The sequence below is a fragment of the Salvelinus sp. IW2-2015 genome, linkage group LG11 (genome assembly GCF_002910315.2).
Source record: "Salvelinus sp. IW2-2015 linkage group LG11, ASM291031v2, whole genome shotgun sequence".
Taxonomy (NCBI): Eukaryota; Metazoa; Chordata; class Actinopteri; order Salmoniformes; family Salmonidae; genus Salvelinus; species Salvelinus sp. IW2-2015.
The window spans coordinates 14,699,080-14,723,068 of record NC_036851.1 but is presented as its reverse complement, the minus strand read 5'-3'; the positions used below and the strand labels follow the sequence as shown (position 1 = coordinate 14,723,068).

At 42.8% G+C, this 23,989-nt stretch overlaps 1 protein-coding gene across 4 annotated transcripts in view; it reads right to left on the bottom strand.

Moving 5' to 3' along the window:
* The window catches only part of sema3fb (sema domain, immunoglobulin domain (Ig), short basic domain, secreted, (semaphorin) 3Fb), a 94,182-nt gene continuing 70,193 nt past the window's right edge, over positions 1-23,989 (bottom strand). For 2 of the 4 annotated variants that reach the window (XM_023996192.2, XM_023996194.2), the window contains 13 exons: positions 23,723-23,816; positions 19,002-19,118; positions 18,580-18,719; positions 17,102-17,216; positions 9,986-10,055; positions 9,694-9,838; positions 9,233-9,455; positions 8,041-8,129; positions 7,866-7,907; positions 5,681-5,838; positions 4,876-4,943; positions 4,558-4,691; positions 1-2,846 (listed from right to left, as the gene is read on the bottom strand). In XM_023996192.2, coding sequence (XP_023851960.1) covers positions 2,412-2,846; positions 4,558-4,691; positions 4,876-4,943; positions 5,681-5,838; positions 7,866-7,907; positions 8,041-8,129; positions 9,233-9,455; positions 9,694-9,838; positions 9,986-10,055; positions 17,102-17,216; positions 18,580-18,719; positions 19,002-19,118; positions 23,723-23,816 — 1,830 coding nt within the window. In that variant the 3' untranslated portion in view covers positions 1-2,411. Of the gene's footprint in view, positions 2,847-4,557; positions 4,692-4,875; positions 4,960-5,680; positions 5,839-7,865; positions 7,908-8,040; positions 8,130-9,232; positions 9,456-9,693; positions 9,839-9,985; positions 10,056-17,101; positions 17,217-18,579; positions 18,720-19,001; positions 19,119-23,722; positions 23,817-23,989 lie in introns of all 4 variants that reach the window. The other 2 variants (XM_070445549.1, XM_070445550.1) reach the window with 1 other exon arrangement.

Here is a 23,989-nt window from a genome sequence, read left to right as displayed (position 1 = left end):
TAAAAGTAGAGCATTATATTTTATAAAATATAGAGCTTTAATTTATTAGTCAGCAACAACAATGGAAAGGGAAGAGAAAGTAATTTACACAAGTCATTACAATAACATCACCTCTGTGCATTGAATCTTAACTGATAGCAAAAAGAACACAAAAACTAAATACAAAAACAAAAGAAAAAAAAGACACCGTAAAAATACCAAGAAATTGTACAATCATTTTTTTGCTGTAACACCCTGTTTTCAACTGGAGGAGAGTAACAGGGACCGTCTGGTTTTATTCTGGGAATGAATACTATCCCATAGTGAAGAGTGGAAAAGAGAGCATATCTGTTGGTACATTACACATAGTAATTCTCCTCCATTCTGCTTCATGCTGCACTGAGGCTGTCCCTCATGTCTTCGTTGAAGTTTGACCATACTGTACACTTGAAGAACAGAAAAACTACAACATAGTTTTTTTTGTTTCATAATTACAGTACAAATACATATTCATGCACACAATGAATATTTTGGTTATTGTCACAACGCTGTTACAATGTTTTGTTGTGTAAGGAGGACATACATTTTTTTCACATGTAAAGTCGAAGAATCCAGATGCACCGGTAAATGAAAAGAGATGGCTCTTAGTTTGAACCAACATGGCTGCTTAGTGAAAGTGATCTGGGCATTGCCATAGATTATCCATTATATTGATCAGATACTCCCTTGACCTCTCTAGCAATGAAAATAAATGCCTTCAAAAATGGAAGGTAGTTGGTAGGAGGCAATATCAGGTGGGACCATTCTAGCCAATGAGAAGGCAGATACGATTGTGATAAAAGGCACAACTCCGATACAAAGTGTTTTTTCTCAAAGTTGCCTGGATGTGACGTGTCCTACTTATATCAGTACATTCGTAACAACCTAAGCATTGTGAAACTTCTGTTCGATCAAATAAGCCACAAGTAGCAAATAAGCCGTTACATTTTTTGTTAACCAAATCCTACACTTTCCTTGACCTCCATACAAAAACTCTGCTTGGTGAGAGGGGGAAAAAAAGAAAAAATGTCACCTGCTGGTGAAGACAGATTTTGGGCCCAGTTATCCCTCTCGCTTCGCCTCTTCCTCTCTAGCATCGCTTGATCTCAAACTGAATTCTGCTTTGTTTTTGTTGACCAAAAGGAAATGAATTTGGCCAAAGTGTGCTAGGTTTGGCCCTGGCCAATGTTTTCAATATCTTATACCTTCCATAAGATTCAATTGAATAATTTAAAGGTAAGAGAATAATGCCCTTTGTGCACAACCTTGACCCTTTACTGTACCTCACACTCAGTCCCATTCGATGTTTAGATTGCAAAATAAACCAAACAGCGCTCGTAGACGTCCTTAAAATATTTCTTTGATAAGTATCTACAGTGTTTTTTTCCTTCTGATTAAGTTTTACTTTCTGATTCTCACAATGTCATTTACCACAATTTAGCTGCTGAAAGGTAAGGTTTTAATCCGTTTTTCACTCTTTGTTAAACAATCTATTCGATTGACCTGGCCATTCAATAATAACCTTAGTTTCAACCCCCTCCCCCCCTCCTTTTCACGGACTCTGGTAATCTAGAGATGATTTCATGCATAGGCTACATGGCAACACTGTATTTATAACAATTGGTTTGCCTGAGTTAATGGCACATACTGTACAGTGAGGAATAACCAATGAAGCCGAAAATAAATAGCATCAACCTATTAGGGGAGCCAATTATGCCTAGCAGCAATAGTATTCAACATAGTCATTTAGACAACAGGTTCACAGGGAGAATGGACAGCTAGCCAATGAGTGGGGCCATTTGTGCATCCTCTGAAATTGGAGTCAGGAGTCTTTGTTCTTATGCACTGATTGTGAGATTACTGTATGTTCAAACAATTCCTGGTGAGCCGAGAATATGAGTATTGACATTCAGTCAAGGCAAACAAGAAACCATTATATCCCCATCTACCCCAACCCTCGGTTAACGTATCTGTTTACACAATGACCCCTTTCAGCTTACTACCAACAGAGTTTACATTCCAAACAGAGCTGTCAATGTCGAAAGATGGAAAGATTAAGATTTTTGTAATGACAGTAACAACAATTATACAATTAATAACAATAATACAATAACATTTACCCAAAAGGTACCTATACACAAAGAGCATTTTTCTATAAGTACAAAGAAATCCACAGAATGATACTATATACAACCTACAATAAATACTGTGTATCATATACTTTATTGTTGAAAGGGATGTGAGCTGTGTTTGTTTGTATGACTTGTTTTTTTTCCACTTCCATTTCTTTTATTTGTGGTTATTGATTTTCTTTCACCTTGTCAGTCTCTTGAATTGAGTCTTTCCCAGTTTCCCTGGGGTGCGGTTGAAGTTTGGGAGAGTTGAGGGACCCCTCATGTCTCCACCTCCTCTTCGTCCTCTCCCTCACCGTGATGTCGGCGGTTGCGTGGTTTCTTCTGCTCCTTGAGCTCTTTCATGTCATTGGCCTTGATGGCTCCCATCATGGGGTCTCCCAGCTGCCAGTAGTCCTGGCAGTACTGGTTGATCAGGCCCATCTCTGGCTGGCTCAGGATGGTCAGCAGGTCCTTGTACTGACCCGCGCTGGGCGTCCATGCGCTGGACTGGAGAGCAGATGGCCCCAGTCCCCCACCCTCCACCAGGACGTTGTTGATGGCTCGGCCGGACAGGACCACCAGCTGCAGCTTGACCAGCGTGTGTTTGAAGTTCTTCTCTGTGGCCGTGCACTGGTAGACCCCGGAGTCTGAGGGCTGGAGAGAACGCAGCAGCAGGCCTTGTTCTGTCTTCAGTACTCGCCCGTCAGAGCGCATCTGAGAGAGAGAGAGTAATGACTTGAATCTACAATGATGAAATGAGGCACGATGTAAAGCCAGGGCAGTAACATCAGTGGAGAGGCAAAGCTGACAGCTAATCTCCTGTTCTTATTGGCAGCCCAGCACCACCAACCACCTACTATATCAATATATCAGTGTTATGTCGACCTGTACATTCTTCCACTAACATGATCCACATTGATCTGCAGTTAAATATGACAGTCAATTCCACTTCAATAAAAGTGCTCKAGTGATGTTTTCCATTGTCTCTCGATGTATTCCTGAAACGTATCCAAGAGTTTGATTAGCTGCTGACAGCTTTTATACCCAGAATCAGATGAGCAGAGCAACAGCCCAGCCAATTGAGCCATGCCAATGGGGAAAGGCAGCATCCAACCGAAAAGCCAAATAAAACAGACGTTACACTATAGCTTCACAATAAAACTTCAAGAATAGCCTCAGGGTGAGAAACTATGAGCAGGTCTTATGTTGTTTTATGGATGGGCTCTCCCTTTGGGTACTTGGACAGTTTGGGCTTTATCCCTTCAGGTTGAAAACCAACCACCTGGTTATCATATCTGTATGGCTGTTATCTCGTTATTACAGTATTACATCAATAGACTGACAACAGTAATACATCAATAGACTGACAACTCCAGCTTTTAGACGAAACAGACTGCAACCTGAGGAAGACCCTTCGGCATCATTATGTAACAGAATGAGAAGTGCAGTCGACAGAGGGGAACATCATGTCATTCCTGGGAGATTTACTCCTCAGCTAATCCCACTTTATCTGAACAAGATCACATCCCCTGTCACGAAGTTGATGTATGGTTTGAGTTACCTTAGGTCATAGTATACCAAAAACCCATATATATATTTTATTTTTAAAAATTTGATTTCACCTTTATTTAACCAGGTAGGCTAGTTGAGAACAAGTTCTCATTTACAACTGCGATCTGGGCAAGATAAAGCAAAGCAGTGCGACACAAACAACAACACAGAGTTACACATGGAATAAACAAGTGTACAGTCAATAACACAATAGAAAAAAAAGAAAGTCTATATACAGTGTGTGCAAATGTCGTGAGGAGGTAAGGCAATTTAGCAAATTAACACTGGGGTGATAGATGAGCAGATGGTGATGTGCAAGTAGAAATACTGGTGTGCAAAAGAGAAGAAAAGTAAATTAAAACAATATGGGAATGAGGTAGGTAGATTGGATGGGCTATTTACAGATGAGCTATGTACAACTGCAGTGATCGATTAGCTGCTCAGATAGCTGATGTTTAAAGTTAGTGAGGGAAATATAAGTCTCCAGCTTCAGCGGTTTTTGTAATTCGTTCCAGTCATTGGCAGCAGAGAACTGGAAGGAAAGGCGGCCAAAGGAGGTGTTGGCTTTGGGGATGACCAGTGAGATATACTTGCTGGAGTGCGTGCTACGGGTGGGTGTTGTTATCGTGACCAGTGAGCTGAGATAAGGCGGAGCTTTACCTAGCATAGACGTATAGATGACCTGGAGCCAGTGGGTCTGGCGACGAATATGTAGCGAGGGCCAGCCGACTAGAGCATACAGGTCGCAGTGGTGGCATATATATATAATATATAATACGTCTGGGCTCAATGGGCAGAGAGTATAGATCGCAACAGTGTTTTGGGAAGAATACTAGTTTGAGTGATATTGTGTGTGTCATAGATGGCCGCTCACCTCTTTCCGGCGGTCACTGTTGTCCCTCTGCAGGTGCCACTTGATGGCGGCGTGGGGAGAACGGGCCTGGCACTCCAGGAAGGTACTGCTGCCCTCCACCCCATACTGCACCATCTCCAAGGTGTTCTTATTAACTGAGAAAGACACCATGGCAATCATAGATTCAGTAACATGTCCCACAAAGACCAAAAATCCAAAAGAGCAATGTTTTATTTCATATCTATTTGATGAAAATGTTGAATGAATGAATGAATGAGATGTATTCACTGCCACTGAAAATCTCTACTCCATCCACCCTCTGGTACACACTGGTCTTACCATTGGAGTTGAAGCCCCTGCACTGCCGGATGGGGTTCCCGTACTTCACGTCCTGCCTCCGGCTGCGTCTAAAGGGGTCAGACCAGTATTCCCGAATAAGAGAAGAGAATAAATTACCAAGCAAACGCAAAGCCATTCAACATTCCATAGAGTCAGTCAACAATCTGCCATAAAACATTGCATGCAGTAGTCATTCAACGACCTATAGTATAGAGCTTTCAACCATTCAACAATCCTTATACTGGAAGCCATTCAACAATCTATAGAGCTAGCTAACAATCCATATACATCAACCATCCAATCTATAAAAACAATTCAACATTCTATAGAGCCATTCAACAATCTATAGAGTCATTCAACAATCTATTGAGCCATTCAACAATCTATAGAGTCATTTCAAACATTCCTATAGAACCATTCAACAATCTATAGAGCCATTCAACCAATCTATAGAGTCATGCAACAATCTATAGAGCCCATTCAACAATCTATAGAGCCATTCAACAATCTATAGAGTCATTCAACATTCTATAGAGCCATTCAACAATCTATAGGCCATTCAACAATCTATAGAGCCATTCAACAATCTATAGAGTCATTCAATCAATCTACAGTATAAAGCCATTTACCAATCTATTAGAGCCATTCAACAATCTACAGTATAAAAGCCATTTACAATCTATAGAGCCATTCAACAATCTACAGTATAAAGCCATTTACAATCTATAGAGCCATTCAACAATCTACAGTATAAAGCCATGTACAATCTATAAAGCCATTCTGAGCAGCTCATGCTGATGCTCACCTCTTCTGCGAGGTGGAGTAGCGGGAGCAGGACTTTCCGTCCCAGGCGCAGTAGGGGTCCCGGGCCAGGCAGCAGTCAGCACACGCCTCCCCGTACACATCACAGCGGTGGAGGGCCAGGTGGGTCACACCAAGCTCAGAAGACACGTAGAGCTGTTGCTGTGAGAGTAGAACGCAAAGGAGGATGTGAGATCCCAGCTGGATAAAGTAGGGAAATATCCAATATTTACCACAGATCAAGTCTCAGTGCAGAGGGTTACAGTGGCCAAGAGTCGGTCAAAGCTATAACAATGTAATGTGATAATATAACTATTAAAACACATGTAAATATAGTTTGCTACTTGGAAGAGTTGCGAGCACACTGGGAGAGCTCATCTTTACTGTAGAACTAAGATTTCCATTGTCCCAGGACAATGCACCTTCAGCTTTTACGATCAGCTGTTTTGAATTCATCATTCTTGGCAGCCTGTGTAAAATTGTAACCCTTTCTAAGAAGGATGTCATGTCATGTATCCAAGGCCAACTATTTTAACCACAGCGAAAGACAACACTAACTCAATGCATTTACCATGTTTCCCTTTTCATTGTTTCGACCAGACTGCAGGCATTCTATGAATTATGAAGGGAAACATTAGTTCCACAGCTTCATATAGGTAGCTCATGGCATTCTTAAATAATTTCCCTTTATTTAATTCACTCCCTCCTCTTTATTCTACGAAACATACACTACCGTTCAAAAGCTTGGGGTCACTTAGAAATGTCCTTGCTTTTGAAAGGAAAGCACATTTTTTGTCCATTAAAATAACGTCAAATTGATCAGAAACACAGTGTTGACATTGTTAATGTTGTAAATGACTATTATAGCAGGAAACGGCAGATTTTTTWATGGAATATCTACATAGGCGTACAGAGGCCCGTTATCAGCAACCATCACTCCTGTGTTCCAATGGCACGTTGTGTTAGCTAATCCAAGTTTATCATTTTAAAAGGCTAATTGATCATTAGAAAACCATTTTACAATGATGCTAGCACAGCTGAAAACTGTTGTTCTGATTAAAGAAGCAATAAAACTGTCCTTCTTTAGACTAGTTGTGTATCTGGAGCATCAGCATTTGTGGGTTCAATTAGAGGCTCAAAATGGACAGAAACAAAGAACCTCCTTCTTAAACTCGTCAGTCTATTCTTGTTCACACATTAGAGTGTCTAGTTTGAGAAACAGACACCTCACATGTCCTCAACTGGCAGTTTCATTAAATAGTACCCGCAAAACAAAAGTCTCAACGTCAACAGTGAAGGCGACTCCAGGATGCTGGCCTTCTAGGCAGAGTTGCAAAGAAAAAGCCATATCTCAGACTAGCCAATAAAAAGAAAAGATTAAGATGGGCAAACGAACACAGACACTGGACAGAGGAACTCTGCCTAGAAGGCCAGCATCCCGAAGTCACCTCTTCACTGTTGATGTTGAGACTGGTGTTTTGCAGGTACTACTTAATGAAGCTGCCAGTTGAGGACTTGTGAGGCTTCACAAACTAGACACTCTAATGTACTTGTCCTCTTGCTCAGTTGTGCACCGGGGCCTCCCACTCCTCTTTCTTTTCTGGTTAGGGCCAGTTTGGGCTGTTCTGTGAAGGGAGTAGTACACAGCGTTGTACGAGATCTTCAGTTTCTTGGCTATTTCTCACATAGAATAGCCTTCATTTCTCAGAACAAGAATAGACTGACGAGTTTCAGAAGAAAGGTCTTCGTTTCTGGCCATTTTGAGCCTGTAATCGAACCCACAAATGCTGATGCTCCAGACACTCAACTAGTCTAAAGAAGGCCAGTTTTATTGCTTCTTTAATCAGAACAACAGTTTTCAGCTGTGCTAACATAATTGCAAAAGGATTTTCGAATGATCAATTAGCCTTTTAAAATGATAAACTTGGATTAGCTAACACAATGTGCCATTGGAACACAGGAGTCTAGGTTGCTGATAATGGGCCTCTGTACCCCTGTGTAGATATTCCACCAAAAATCTGCCGTTTCCAGCTACAATCGTCATTTACAACATTAACAACGTCTACACTGTATTTCTGATCAATTTGATGTTATTTTAATGGACAATTTTCTTTGCTTTTCTTTAAAAAATAAGGACTTTTCTAAGTGATTTCTAAGTCTATTAGGTAAGCTTATACAGACATGCTTACCCTTTTGGACGAAATCTTCATTGTTGTAATTGGAGTTGGAACCTGGAATGTGGAGACAATGCATTTATGAGTCTTCTAAAGTATCTTTATTGAAAATAGACGTGGATATAGGCAGAGAGAGAGAGAGAGAGAGAGAGAGAGAGAGAGAGAGAGAAGAAAGACAGTGAGTGCTCACCTTGAACACCTCAACCTCCTCCAGGACCAGTTCTTCAGTCTGCAGGTCGTCTTTGGGCAGAACAATCACCTTCTGAACCGTCCCCCTGTCTGTGGCCCAGGGAAACACCTGAGAGTTAATATTACTACACACACCTACTGTGGCTTGACACTACCCTGCCTTGCTGCCTGTCAATCAAACAGCCCTCACTATAGCTCCCTCTCAGTCTGCTTATGTAAAGGTTAATCCTCACTGCTCATTCCATCAGGCTTTACACTTCAGTACTCTTCACCTCTTTCAGACAGCTCTCTCTCAGTGTTCACCTTTGCGCTCCCCTATATGAACATCATCTCTTTCACTTGCTTAGTACTCCATGTCAACTGTCATAACGTTCTCCTCTTCCTCCCTGCGTCCCGTTCTACCGGAGCCCGGAGGTAGGAATTTCCCCCAGACAGCCCAGCCGCGCCCCAACAGAATGGCATGTTTGATTTCTGCACCCAGGCATTCCTGAGTGCAGGATACCTGAGATTTATTATGACTCTCAATGTGCCCCAATGCAGCGATGAATGCGTGCTCTTGACGGCGGCTCAAAGGAGAGACATTCCACTGACTCCGGGCACAGTGGAGCACGGTGCACTCRGATAAAAACCCTTTAGTCTCCAAGAGACGCAGAGCAGAACAAAGACGGCACACTAAAGGATAATGCGCTGCACATATGGGAGAAAAAAATAAGAAAAATCTCTACTGCTGCACTATGCTGGTGGTGAGATTAGTGTAATGGATTTCATTACTCTAACCCCCCACCTCCATTCCCCCTCCTCTCACCCATTCCCCCTACTCTCACCCATTCCCCCTCCTCTCACCCATTCCCCCTACTCTCACCCATTCCCCCTCCTCTCACTCATTCCCCCTGCCCTGCAGGTAGAGAACTCAAAAGCTTTTACTTCAAGTGAATGACGCAAAGGACAACCCTGTTTATTGGTTAAACATCCATTTTGACAAAAATGAGGTCAGAAGCTTGTCTCCTGGTGATGAATGATAGTGAGAAAGACACCAGGTCCATCTGGCGGAAGTTTTCTCCTTTGTATTCCTTTCAGAAGGAAATCTGTTGAGCATCCTTGGACATTGTACAAAGAGTTATAGAAAGTAACGCTAATGTGACTTTATGTAGGCCTACTATATTTAACGTGAATATAGACTAGTGACGCCTCACCAGTTCCCAGGAACAGCACTTCATAGTTCCCGTCTGCGGCGGCCACCTGGTCCACAGTGATGGTGGTGAACTCGTAGTCCACGTTGGTCCGGACCACCAGGGGGCGCTTGTGCATTGGGTACACTGCATTGTACATGTTGGGGTGGTTCCTCATGAAGTTGATGACTTCGTCTGGGTAGTCTTTGGTGGACTTCATGTTGGGGGTGAACGTTCCACCTGGGCACTGTGGTTGAAAATGAAATGAGCATTAAAACTTTGCCTCTCACCACAGAAACAACAACCACTTATCCACAGCATCAACATGGGAGACATGCGGACTCTTATAGCAGGAGAACACGGCTATGGAGGCTAATGTTTGTGTTCTGCTTGACAGACAGACGCTTTCTATTTAAAGTCTAAGTGTCTGTTATGCCAGCTTGGTTTGGTATTAACACTCATGGTCATGGGAGGGTGAGGCTCACCGTCCCTGGTCGAGGGTAGGGGATCTTCCCAGTGTAGGCGACCCACTGGTAGTTGGGCCCTTCTTTGTGGGCGAAGGGCCCATTGAAGACCTGGCGGATGTCTGCCATGGAGTAGACACACACTGCTGAGCCCCTAAACACTGAGCTGTGTGGAGAGGGGAGAGACAGACAGCTCATCGGGTTAAGAACTGAAACAACTAATAGGGACATCATATGACAACGAAAGTGTATATAAATAATTATTCTTCAGTGTTTCTAATAAAAGTTTCTGAAAACAAGTTTGACCACTCACCCCGAGACGGAAAAGACTCCGTAGATAACAGGATTCTTGGTATCCTGGGTTGGCTGTATGTAAACGTCTCCTTAAAGAGATACACAGTAAGAATCACGTCAGTGCAAAGAGAAGCTAGTATTTACAGAGGTCCAGTCAATCCACCTTTCGCTTTTCACACCTTTTGGCAAAACCTGAACTCCCATCAGAACAGCTCTGCTCTTAGGGCTGTCGAACAGGAGGAGCAAATGCACACAATGTCTCTCCTCTCCTCTTTTAGAGGGCAGCTCAGAGGCACGCATTTCATTTCTCTTTATCATCACATGAATCGTTTCTATTTCACTTTGACCTGCATTGCTGGAGCTCGGAGCTTAACATTTTCACTGTACCCTGTGATTAGACCTGCAACACTACATGTAACGATTCAACTTGTAATCTAAATCTAATGTCAAGCTTTGTGTTGCTTGAAGACGTTGTGTGACCGGACCACAATCATGCAGGGGTGGCAGGTAGCCTAGTGCTTAGAGTGGTGGGCCAGTAACCGAAAGGTTGCTAGATCAAATCCCCGAGCTGACAAAGTAAAAATCTGTCGTTCTGCCCCTGCACAAGGCAGTTAACCCACTAGGCCGTCATTGTAAATAAGAATTTGTTATTAACTGACTTGCCTAGTTAAATAAAAAATGCAGTGGGCTTGATGGAATTGGAGATAAACTAGCCTAGCAGTGAGGATGAGGTCAAAATGAAAGGAGGAGAAGATGTGGCTAGCCTCTTCCTCCAGGGCTGTACGACTTACATCCATCATACTGCTGACGGAAACAGGAAGTGTAAGCCCATGGCACATCTTTACAGAGCAACAGGAAACTAACAGAGACAAAGTCCACAGGATTCCTCCCTAGGCCAAGGTGAAGGCTACAGTACTCTCTGTACAGTACACAATATGATAAAACAAAGACAAAGTGCTTCAGAGACCACACCTTTGAACATAAGCATTCTATCCATGAGCGGATATTCCCAACTGAACCCAGAGGGTAATGAAACTCATTATTGAGCATCTATGTATGCAGAACAATTAATAAAAAAGACCAAACTGGGACACCATGTAAAGATATATAGCAATGAAACCCACACAGTCGCCTGAGGTGTCTAGGCTTGAGTGAGACAACATGATTGCTGTGTCACCTGAGAGTTTTCTCCAGAATCTGAGTTATTTAATATGTGACGAACAGACACTTTCCACTTCCTGTGTCCAAGGTTGGGAGGGGTGGCAGTTGGGCTTTGTTCTAAGCCCTAGAGCAGGGGTGTCAAACTCAATCCTAGTGTCTGCTGCTTTTTGCTTTTTCCTTTCAATTAAGCCCTACACAACCAGGTGAGCGTAGTTCTTTACTAATCAGTGACCTTAATTAATTAAATCAAGTACATTGGAGGAGCGAAAACCTGCAGACATTCCCCCCGTGGAATGAGTTTGACACGTGCCTTAGAGGAAGATGGAATCATACCTCACATGCCTCTGGGGGTCCCAGAGAGAAACTACACACGATTTGGCCAGTTTATTTCTGGTTGGAGCCCAGGTGGCTGCAGAAGGAGACCTACTTTAAATCTGATTGGCCTCTGGCCAATAGTGATAGTCTCTCCCCGCTGGCCTGCTTTCTGACTGGCCCACATTCTCCTCTCAGGAGTCCCATCCACCTCACAGAACAGAACTCAATAGTGAGTCAGACTACTTGTGTGTAGTAGGGGAATGGCCATTGGCCAGAGGATAAAGACACTGCATGTCTACATGCAAGAGCCTGTGAAGGGCCTGTGAGAACTCAAATTGAAAGCATTATCATGCAATGGACACCAATGAGACGTATGATAAATTCTGCATGTCCTATAGTCTACAATTCTTCCTTTTGCGTAGACTGGGCACATTGTTATTCACTAGGATTAGCAATTCGACATACTTAATAGAATACAGAGAGAAAGGCTGTCAGGGTTGTCATATAACAGATGAGCCCCACCAAGAAACACAGCTGTTCCACTACAGGAAGTGATGAATCAGATACCGTAGACTACACTGCAATCACAAACAGCCAGAAAACCAGAGCTATCATTAGCTCAATACAGTTGGCTGTCCGAGTCGGTTGTCTCCCAAAAATGTACTTATTATTATGAGAAAAGCTACTGGATTTAAAATAGAAATATTCTGACAAGGCAGAGAAGAGTTGGCAACAGGAAGGCTTCTCACGTGCATGTTAGTTAGAGCTGTGAATGAATCCAGACTACAAACTGCCCTTTCACCTTCCTACTTTTGTAAGGCAATAAAAATCCTGTCTTTACATTTTTYGTTTCCTCAAAAGTAAGAATGCATTTTTCCTAGAGCTTAGCCTGATATTGCCCTCTACCTCTCCCCCTTCTCTTTCAGTCTTTCTTTCCCTCTACCACTCTTGTTCATCTCTCATAAAGTCTTCTCTGTGAAATCCATGCGCAGGTACCTGCGGAATGTTGAAGCAGTGAGATTGATTACGGTAACTTCAAACTTGTAAATATTGTTGATGCTCAATTTCATGCAATGAACGTCCTTATTTATATAAAACCATACAATCTAAACCTTTACAGTATCCATTTCTATAATTGCTTTGCATTATTCATTTTGACATAGAATACAAGCACATGTGCCTGGATAAGGGCCTCTACCTTGTGTTTCAATTTACTGGGGGTCATTTGGGTGCAGGTTCTCAAGTAGAGCCAAATCTTTAACTCTTTTCAACTGTAAAACTCTCTGGGTCTCTGGCGTCCGAAGCTAACAGCAGTCACACATAAAACTGTTGCCACACAAGGAATACAGCTGGGCTGGAAGGCTCATCAAAGTTCACAATAATTACCCCAAGGTCCTCTTTACTTTACTACTACACTAATAGAGAGAGTGAAAATGTAAGTTCATCTGTTCTCTTTATCCAGGCACATACCATAACTCCACCGCCACCATGGGGTACTCTGTTGAAAACGTTGACATCAGCAAACCGCTCGCCCACACGACACCATACGACACCGTGTTCTGCGGTTGTGAGGCCTGTTGGACGTACTGACCAATTCTCTAAAACGACGTTGGAGGAGGCTTATGGTAGAGAAATGAACATTCAATTCTCTGGCAACAGCTCTGGTGGACATTCCTGCAGTCAGCGTGCAAATAGCACACTCCCTCAAAACTTGAGACATGTGTGGCATTGTGTTGTGTGACAAAACTGCACATTTTAGAGTGGGCTTTATTGTGCACAGCACAATGTGCACCTGTGCAATGATAATGCTGTTTAATCAACTTCTTGATGTGCTAGACCTGTCAGGTCACATTTGTGCAAAACATTTGTGCAAAACATTTGTGCAAAACATTTGAGAGAATTAAGCTTTCTGTGCATTTGGAACATTTCTGGGATCTTTTATTGCAGCTCATGGAACATGGGACCATCACGTTGCATTTATACTTTTGTTCAGTGTAGAAGGCACATAGAACGTGTTGCCCTGCACTACTGGAGTAATCCTTCCATCCTTATTCTCCCCTGTCAACACCACAACCTGAGCATGGACCGACAGATGTAGGATCTTCATTGGATCACTCCTTTGTTGCTGAGCATTTTTGGGGCACAGTAGGAACTGCAAACTTGTAGTGCATTCAAGGTTTAAAAAGACTTCTAAAGTTTGTAATTTCCACTTTAAAATGTCAGCCCTAACACCCCCTACAAAATACACTACATGACAGAAAGTATGTAGACACCTGTTCGTCAAACATCTCATTCCAAAATCATGGGTTTTGGAATGAGATGTTCGACGAGGGGGTGTTAGTTCCCCCTTTGATGCTATAACAGCCTCTACTCTTCTGGGAAGGCTCTCCACTAGATGTTGGAACAATGCTGTGGGGACTTGCTTCCAATCATCCACAAGAGCATTAGTGAGGTCGGGCACTGATGTTGGRCGAATAGACCTGGCTCGTAGTCGGCATTCCAATTAATCCCAAAGGTGTTCAATGGAGTTGAGGTCAGGGCTCTGAGCAAGCCAGCATTCCGGAGTCGCCTCTTCACTGTTGGCGTTGAGACTGGTGTTTTGCGGGTACTATTAAATTAAGCTGCCAGTTGARGACTTGTGAAGCGTCTGTTTCTCAAACTAGACACTCTAATGAACTTGTCCTCTTGCTCAGTTGTGCACCGGAGCCTCCCACCCCTCTTTCTATTCTGGTTAGGCCCAGTTTGCTATGTTTTGTGAAGGGAGTAGTACACAGCGTTGTACAGTTTCAGTTTCTTGGCAATTTCTCGCATGGAATAGCCTTCATTTCTCAGAACAAGAATAGACTGACAAGTTTCATAAGAAAGTTCTTTCCAGGTTCTGGCCATTTTGAACCTGTAATCGAACCCACAAATGCTGATGCTCCAGATACTCAACTAGTCTAAAGAAGGACAGTTTTATTGCTTCTTTAATCAGAACAACAGTTTTCAGCTGTGCTAACATAATTGCAAAATTGCATAATTTACGTGTTTTCGAATGATCAATTAGCCTTTTAAAATTATAAACTTGGATTAGCTAACACAACGTGCCATTGGAACACAGGAGTGATGGTTGCTGATAATGGGCCTCTGTACCCCTATATAGATATTCCATAAAAAATCTGCTGTTTCCAGCTACAATAGTCATTTACAACATTAACAATGTCTACACTGTATTTCTGATCAATTTGATGTTATTTTAATGAACAATTTTCTTTGCTTTTCTTTCAAAAACAAGGACATTTCTAAGTGACCCCAAACTTTTGAATGTTAGTGTATATATATATATATATATATATATATAATATATATATAATCCACATAATAATTCACATTTCCTGTTGCCGCAGGATTACTTTCCTGCTGTAGCAAACTGGCTCAAAAAAAGATCCTACACCTGTATTTAGACCAGACATTATAACCCATCAGTAAACTGGAGCCTTGGCATGGAGCGCACCTATACCCAGTTAAACACATGCACTTCCTAGGGGTACAGTACCTGGCAGGTGTGGGCAGTGGCCACTGGCATCAGGCCTGTCTGACCTTTGCTTCCTAGTTCGGGACGTACTGTATGGATGTACTGTATGGACAGCCTGTGGCAAAGCTGAGTCTGCACTGTTCATTAGGAGACTGCAACAGCCCGTGTCTTTACACATTTACAGCTTTATTAAAGTAATATCCTGAACGGTGCACTGTACATGTGAACCAGTGCCAGCTCTCCACACTCCTCTAAACCCAGTGTGCACGGCATGCCTGTGTCAACAATGAGCCGACTAATAAAGACACAAAGTAATTTATAACCATAGAGTACGCTGCTCACGGTTTGGATATCCTTTCATTTACTTGGCCAAAATGGTTATATAGCACCAGTAGCGAGGTTTCCATACAATCGCCGCAGATTTTCATGCAAACATTCTAAAATCTGCATAAAGAAAATATGTGCATTTTCCAACCAGTGGTGTGTTTCCACCAAACGGACTTGYTGCAGATAAAGAATCAGTGTGTGATGACGTAGTGCACACAAAATGTACTTCTTCACTTCCATGTACTTAATAAAAATCTAAAGTTCAATGTGTTTCCATCGCATTTTAAACTCTACCAATAGTTTAGTCACAAAAAYTGTTGCATTAAATAGCAAATGTGCCTACTGGACGAGGCATGTGCGCTCTAGCCCAGGGTTTCCAGAAGTTGGTCCTGCCCCCCCCCCATTATTGGAAAGTAGATCAAGATCACTGTGCATTTTCACCATCCTGTGAAATTCTCTGTAACTTATTTCATATTTAGCCTAATAGACTGCATGGTTTCCCGAGTCGTAGTGGGAGGAATACAGACCATGTCATCGTGACTCCAAGTTGACTTCGATATGATAGTTGTTATATCAATATTTGTGGATAAAGGCATTTCCATCGCCATTTCTCGCGTATTTAATTTTACCGACCATGTTGAACTAACAAATGATCTGTCGGCATTTATAAAATTGTACAGAAACTTACTGTTTCCATCGCAGCTGTAGTGATTTTTTAAATATATTCACGGTATGACTTAACTCGCATAAAAACTTTGGATGGAAACGTTACTGAGAGAAAAAAACTTGCAAGACTAATGCACACGCAAGCAGAATGAATCAACCATAACCTACACCGTAGTTCAATTAGGCATAATGCAAGAGCGCACTCTGGGACTAAAAACAGAGGTCAAATAGAAAGTAACACAAGCTTTTCATTCTTGAGGTTCGGACTTGTCTACTGTAGGCTCGGTCATAGAATAATCAGAACTCTTATCATTCCAACATTCTATTTGGAAGCAGTGAGACAGAGATAGAAAGACATGGCAATGGACTTGACAGTCCTGCCTGGCTACTTGATCTGTCTGCCATGAGGCAGCAAGCCCCTCATATCCAGTCTATTACAGGATGGGAGTGCTTCCCAGACACCGTTTACTGCACAGCAAGGAAAAAGGAGCCTTTTGTTTGAGACATCTTGAAAGAAAATAACAACTATAGTACCGGAGTGTGCGCAATTCCCATTACAGCATGCCGTATGGGCCACAGGAGGATTGAGAGGAGGTTGTGTAATGGAAGAGGCTGCCATATGGGGCAGAGACTGGGCTGTGTGCAGTGCAGCGCAGTGCACAGCAGTGTAGTCAGGCACTTGTCAGGTGGTGGTATGCAGAGCTAAAACTGGCCTTAGATGAGCCTGGGTGGATAGTGCAAGCAGGGTGATAAAAGACAGGCAACACCAACAAGTTCCTCTATCAGGGGTGGGCATTTCCAGTCCTCAGGGGCCTGATTAGTGTCACAGTTTTGCTCCAGCCCCACCTAACACACCTGACTCCAATAATCAACAAATCATGATCTTCAGTTAGAATGCAATTTGATTAATCAGCTGTGGGGGATGGAGAAAAAGTGTGACGCCAATCAGGCCCCCGAGGACTGGAATTGCCCACCCCTGCAACTGGTCTGGAGTCAGTTCCACCACCATCATTTTTAACTGGTCTCTATTTGACACAGTTTTAATACCAATCAGAAACCTCAAGATATTCAACAGGCTGTCTGGTTCCTCGTTCCTTACTTTGATGTGGATAGCGGATGAAACCACAGTAAAGGGGAGGAAGGAGAACTCACGGAGCTCGTCGAAGTGCGTCTCAATCCCGTCGGCCCCCGGCACTGAGCAGATGAGCCGTGCCTTCAGGAAAGTGCTCCACTTGTTGACCAGGCAGCAGTGTCCACCGTCATCATTCTGCAGAGAGAGAGGGGGAGGAAGAGGGGGGAGAAAACACAGTCTTCATCACACACACACTCACATCCTCTGTCTTCCCACCAAAAACAAACAGGTGGAGCCACCCACATACATTGTACATATTTTAAAAAGCAGGCCGGTTTTGAAAGCGGCCCTGCAAAACGTTGAGAAATGCTTAGTTGTGGGGGGATGAGATGGTAAACACTGTCTCCTCTTATTTAGAGCCTCTCCCATCTGTCATGGAGCAGGGCCAAATTCCAGTAGATGTGATTTAGAGGTTTCCTCCTCCTTAACCAACACATTCTCCTTAAAGCACGTTCCACTTTGAAGGGGAAAACACACTGCCATGTCATATATTTAAAAAATATTGCTGTAACAAATTGTTTTCACCACATATATCATTTTAATACCCACACGACAGTTGTAGGCCTGTACATACTGCACACTACCTTCTACACATGTATTTGGAATAAATCCCTAAACGGGATTTGAAATTGTTTTCACAAACTTTGTACTTTTTTAGAGCAAGTACGCTGTACAGTTGTTCATGTTTTGGGGTACGAGGAGTGTATAGAGCCAATAAAGTGAACGGCATTAAGAGCATCCAGATGTGTATGGACGTGAGAATGATAGAACAGCATCCCTGGGGACCAGTGTAAAAAACACTGAGAGGGGAATGAGTGTTTGTGTGCAGGGTCAATGCCTCACCCTTTCAAATAAACACAGTGGTGAGCTGCGGAAGAACTGGAGCACGGTGACTAACTGAATAAACACTACGCTCTCCATGTTTGTAAGCTAAGCCCAGAAAGATGCACCCTAAGCTCCAAGTTTACCCTACAGGGACAAACACATTCCCTGTTATTAGTTTTTGCTGTTCTTCTCAATTTGTAGCTCTGGRGTAGAAGGTCAGGGCCGTGCTTTTATTAAGACAGTGTGCGGTTAATTACCACAAACACTAGAGAATACTGATGTCGAAGGGCTGCTGGGCTGGTTTAGAGGCTCTGAACTTTACCAAGCTGTTAACTGAATACCTAATATACTACGTMCTTTAGAGTTTTTTAAGACTACCCGTCAGGAGAGGTCAGAGGATCATGGGGTCTTAGGTCAGAGTACCATCTCATGGACAGAGGCAGGCATTGTACACAGGAAGGTTAAATAGACATGTGGATTTCAGTGAGTTAGTGTTAGACTAACACAAGTAGTTCCACATCCAGAAAGTCCCAACAAAACTRGTTCCTTTCCCTTTCTTAATGAAACTAGGGTTTATTTGTCATGTTGTGCATGTCACATGTTTTGTTATTTGACAGTTCTGAGGTGAACGTGGCCTCATTATTAATACACTCCATTCTGAGGCTGTGCTCACCAGGCAGATCCGACCGATGCGGGCCTGAGTCACGGGACTCTGGCCCATCTCAGCAGACGTCTCACGGAAGAAGAAGTAAAGCTTGTCGTCATTCCTCTCTGCACTGTCAGGGATGAGCTGCACATGGACAAAGGAAGGGTCTGGGAGAAGGAGAGAGAGAAGCTTAGGAGGAGATTCATTTCCCTGAACATCTGGTTAATATCATTTACAAACTGGCTGCATTTCGTGTTTAATAAAGGATTAGATTTTGTAAACATAAACATTATTAAACTTTTCAATAGTTTCGGGTCACATGTTGACAAATGGTACTTTCAAATTCGTGCCATCCCATGCATAAATTACAGCACAGTAGTCTTAATAGCATAGACAAGCTCTTGTATAACACATATCTCGAGTGCCAAAGAAGCCATTTATTTATTTACCATTTAACCATCTGGAGTTATACTGGTCTGTACGCATGGCGGTCTGTTTCCCAGTACGGAAGATGGCAGAGTCTGTTCCCATGAAGTCAATATAGACCCCAGCATAGAGTTCACCATCTGAGAGAAAAGGAAAAGAGAGACGGAAGGACAGAGGGACAGAGGGAGAGAGAGAGAGAGAGAGAGAGAGAGAGAGAGAGAGAGAGAGAGAGAGAGAGAGAGAGAGAGAGAGAGAGATTAATCGGCTGAGCCAAATACTTTTGACTCGTTGATATAAAGCCAGCCACACCCTTGGCATGAAGGACTGAGGCTCTCCTTACGCAGAACCCCCCACCCCTATAATTAAACCTTTAGTCCCTGGCAGGTCCCCTGACAGGACCCTAGTGCCCAATACCTCAGGGCTTTCCATCCCCTACGTCCAGATACATATCTTTAGACTGTCATCATCACGGTGCCTGTGTAAAAGACATCTTTAGCACATAATGTGGACAAARACAGATGAACAACACACATTATATTACACAATCATACATAAGGAAGATTGCACAGTTTGCCACTAACCAGGCCTTTTAAAGTTATGTACAGAGAAGGAGGACCATAGTCTTGTTAGTCAGTGGGGAGGCTGGGTGTTGGTCCTTCAGTTGCTGGTTGGGCCTCATATGACAGCAGGTGTCTCAGCATGCATTTGACAGCTACGGGGAGTTCTCAAGGGTGGGGTTAACAGGACAACAGGGGCTCAGGGAAAACGGAGCAACAACTAAACTACTAGTATGTACTAACTAGAGTCAATAAAGGCAGTTTTGTAATACCTGTGGCAATCGAAAACGCCTAAACTGCCAAAACCTGCCAAACCAGAGGCCACCTCACTAAGATCTAACTTTGACGTGCAAGAGAAACTGCATTGGCAAGTAACAATGGCGGGCATTGCCCCTGAACTTGAGAAAAATGTTGTCTTAATAGCTGAAGGATTCAAGACTTAATTTGCTAGAATGGATGCGAAACTGGACAACATTCACACTCTAGTTACTTCTCAAGGCCAGCGGATCATCGACCTTGAAGCAGCTGCTTAAAAATACCTCAGGCAGGGTCTAAACACTAGAAACGACATGCGAAAAGCTGAAGAGACATCGAAATGCATTTTTTTTWAAATGTAATCTTTATTTAACTAGGCAAGTCAGTTAAGAACAAATTCTTATTTACAATGACAGCCTACCCCAGCCAAACACGGCCGACTGTGTGGAGGTCCTAGGGGAAGATGTTTCCCCCTCTCCTCCAGAGCTAGACAGGGCCCACCACAGCCTCATTCAGAAGCCTGGACCAGGCCGGAAGCCTCGCACTGTCATTGATTGCTTCCACCGTTACCAAACCTTGTGTTGTGGACTGCCCGGGTGAAGGGGCCCCTGAAATACCATGGGCACACTGTACGCTTCTATGAGAACTACAGCCCTGAGGTCACTAATAGGAGGGCTGAGCTCAAATACGCCATGTCCAAGCTCTACGAACGTGGCCTCCGACTCTACCCTGCCCAGCTGAGAATCACCCAAAACGGAGAAGTGGTGTGGCTGCACTCTGCCCTGGAGGCCGACAGATTCATGGAACTTGCAGAAAGATCCACTGGGGAGTAGAAGACCTGGAAAACTATGGCCGAAAAAGTTTGCCCTGAGTTGCCACCGACTAGCTGGCCAAAACACTGGCTAGTTTGGCTGAGACTGGCTTCGCTAGCAAACCACAACACTTTTTGGAGACATTSCACTGAAGGTACGGGACTTTCAGTTCATTATTGTCTGTTTATACTAATGGATGTAGGCCTTTCTCCGGTCGTCCGGGAGTCATCTATTCTTTTGACCAATCGATTGGTCAAAATGTTTAAATGTGTATTTTTCCATATATGTTTTAATCTAATCAACTATATGCACTGAGCTTGTCTGCTGCTTTAAGCACACTGTTTGATTAAATAATTAAGACACACAAATGACTAAAGGTAGTCCGACCGCAATTGATTTRATTGTGGCGGGCCGGGCTCAGACTTGCTGCGCTGTGTTAAACAAAATGAAAGCGAGTGACTGTGTGACTAGCACCCATTATCTCTCCCTCCTCCCTGCTGCAGCGACCACCACTGTCCCTTTTTGTCGTTAGCTGTAATCGTTCTAATTGTGAGAGAGCGCTAAGTTGTAATCGTTCCCATATTAAGCACCTTTTATTTTGGCTAATCTACAGTKGTAAGAAAAAGTATGTGAACCCTTTGCAAATTACCTGTATTTCTGCATAAATTGGTCATCAAATTTGATCTGATCTTCATCTAAGTCACAACAATAGAAAAACATAGTGTGCTTAAATTAATAACACAGAAATTATTGTATTTTTCTTGTCTATATTGAATACATCATTTAAACATTCACAGTGTAGGTTGGAAAAAGTATGTGAACTGCCTATGCTAATGATTTTTAAAAAAAGCTAATTGGAGTCAGAAGTCAGCTAACCTGGAGTCCAATCAATGAGACGAGATTGGAGATGTTGGTTAGAGCTGCCTTGCCCTATAAAAAACACTGACAAAATTTGAGTTTGCTATTCACAAGAAGCATTGCYTTATGTGAACCATGCCTCGAACAAAAGAGATCTCAGAAGACCTAAGATTAAGAATTGTTGACTTGCATAAAGCTGGAAAGGGTTACAAAAGTATCTCTAAAAGCCTATATGTTCATCAGTCCACGGCAATACAAATTGTCTATAAATTGAGAAAGTTCAGACTGCTGCTACTTTCCCTAGGAATGGCCATCCTGCAAAGATGACTGCAAGAGCACAGCGCAGAATGCTCAATGAGGTTTAAAAAGAATCCTAGAGTGTCAGCTAAAGACTTACAGAAATYYYTGGAACACGCTAACATATCTGTTGACAAGTCTACGATACGTAAAACACTAAACAAGAATGGTGTTCATTGGAGGACACCACAGAACGAAGCCACTGCTGTCCAAAAAAAACATTGCTGCAAGTCTGAAGTTTGCAAAAGTGCACCTGGATGTTCCACAGCGCTACTGGCAAAATATTYAGTGGACAGATGAAACTACAGTTGAGTTGTTTGGAAGGAACACAACACTATGTGTGGAGAAAAAAAGACACAGCACACCTACATCAAAACCTCATCCCAACTGTAAAGTATGGTGGAGGGAGCATCATGGTTTGGGGCTGCTTTGCTGCCTCAGGGCCTGGACAGCTTGCTATCATCGACGGAAAAATGAATTCCTAAGTTTATCAAGACATTTTACAGGAGAATGTTAGGCTATCTGTYCGCCAATTGAAGCTCAACAGAAATTGGGTGATGCAACAGGACAACGACCCAAAATACAGAAGTAAATCAAAAACAGAATGGCTTCAACAGATTTCCCCMAAAATATGCCTTCTGGAGTGGCCCAGTCAGAGTCCTGACCTCAACCCGATTAAGATGCTGTGGCATGACCTCAAGAGAGCAGTTCACACCAGACATCCCAAGAATATTGCTGAACTGAAATAGTTTTGTAAAGAGGAATGGTCCAAAATTCCTCCTGACCGTTGTGCAGGTCTGATCCGCAACTACAGAAAACGTTTGGTTGAGGTTATTGCTGCCAAAGGAGGATCAACCAGTTATTAAATCCAAGGGTTCACATACTTCTTCCACCCTGCACTGTGAATGTTTACACGGTGTGTTCAATAAAGACATGAAAACGTATAAATGTTTGTGTGTTATTAGTTTAAGCAGACCGTGTTTGTCTATAGTTGTGACCTAGATGAAGATCAGATCAAATTTTATGACCAATTTATGCAGAAATCCAGGAATTTCCAAAGGGTTCACACTTTTTCTTGCCACTGTACATCAGGTTTGATTGTTGTTGTTTTCACCCTGTATTGGCCAGACTGACTATGACTATGTCATTACGTCCAATCGCTGTACCCACATGGCTAATAATACTCTTTCTTTTTGACAATACTCATTAATTGTGCATTGTGATAATGCCATGTAAATCAGCTGATACTGACGCTGACCACCCCAAAAAATGATGCTCAAATTTCCCACTTTCCCTTTTTTGTTTTCTTTTTCTTTTCTTACTCATGCTAAACCCGATCCCCAAACTATTTTAATGACATTACATTCTATCTCACCTTACTCCATACAGTTTAATGATATAATGGCAACCAAAGGTAAATCATAGTCGCTACCTTCCTAGCTGGAATAGCAAATTATTGGATTTCTCATGAAGGTAAATGACCACAACAAATCATGTGAATATGTTCTTGGTATTTTTCCATTGGAAGTCACGAAACCACGATGGAAAGGATTTGCTTATTAAAACAGTGAACCCAGTGGTATGTGCCCAGACTGACCACAGCTCTTTCAATCCTAACAAAGCAAAATGCCTTATGATTTTATCATGAGAGATGAGATGACCATTCCACTGTGATCTATCTCGTGGGAAATAGGCACAGAATGGAAAAGGACACTGTCTGGACATAACTTAGGCATTAAAACATTTTTTAAGTGTGCCAAAAACAAAATTGGCCATTGAATTGAGGATAGAGGAGGTGGCCATTTTTAGTAGTGGGAAATAAAAGGAGGCGTACACAGGGGACATGGCCTCAAGGTCCCTCAGAGTCACTGAGTGAGCCATGGGGACGAACTGGATGATCTGGACTGGACTGGGGACCTCTCCAGCCATTCTCCAGCCATGTGGCCGAGTGTAGATGATACTCACTGATCAAAGCTGAGACGCTGTTGAGCTTTGGGTCGTAGGAGCACTTTCCCTTCCCAGACTCCACTTTGCCCGGCTCCAAATGCCATATGTATTCCTGAAATAGAAAAATCATAAGAAAAAAGCGATACATTCATAGTGCTCTTCATCATGTCACAGTAATTCCCTAGTGGAGGGAAAATGAGGCAGTGCAATATGTTTCCAGTAGGTCCTCTGGGGCCTATAAGGCATTGTGGTTTCAGAGGATGAAACATAGAATAATGAGAGTGC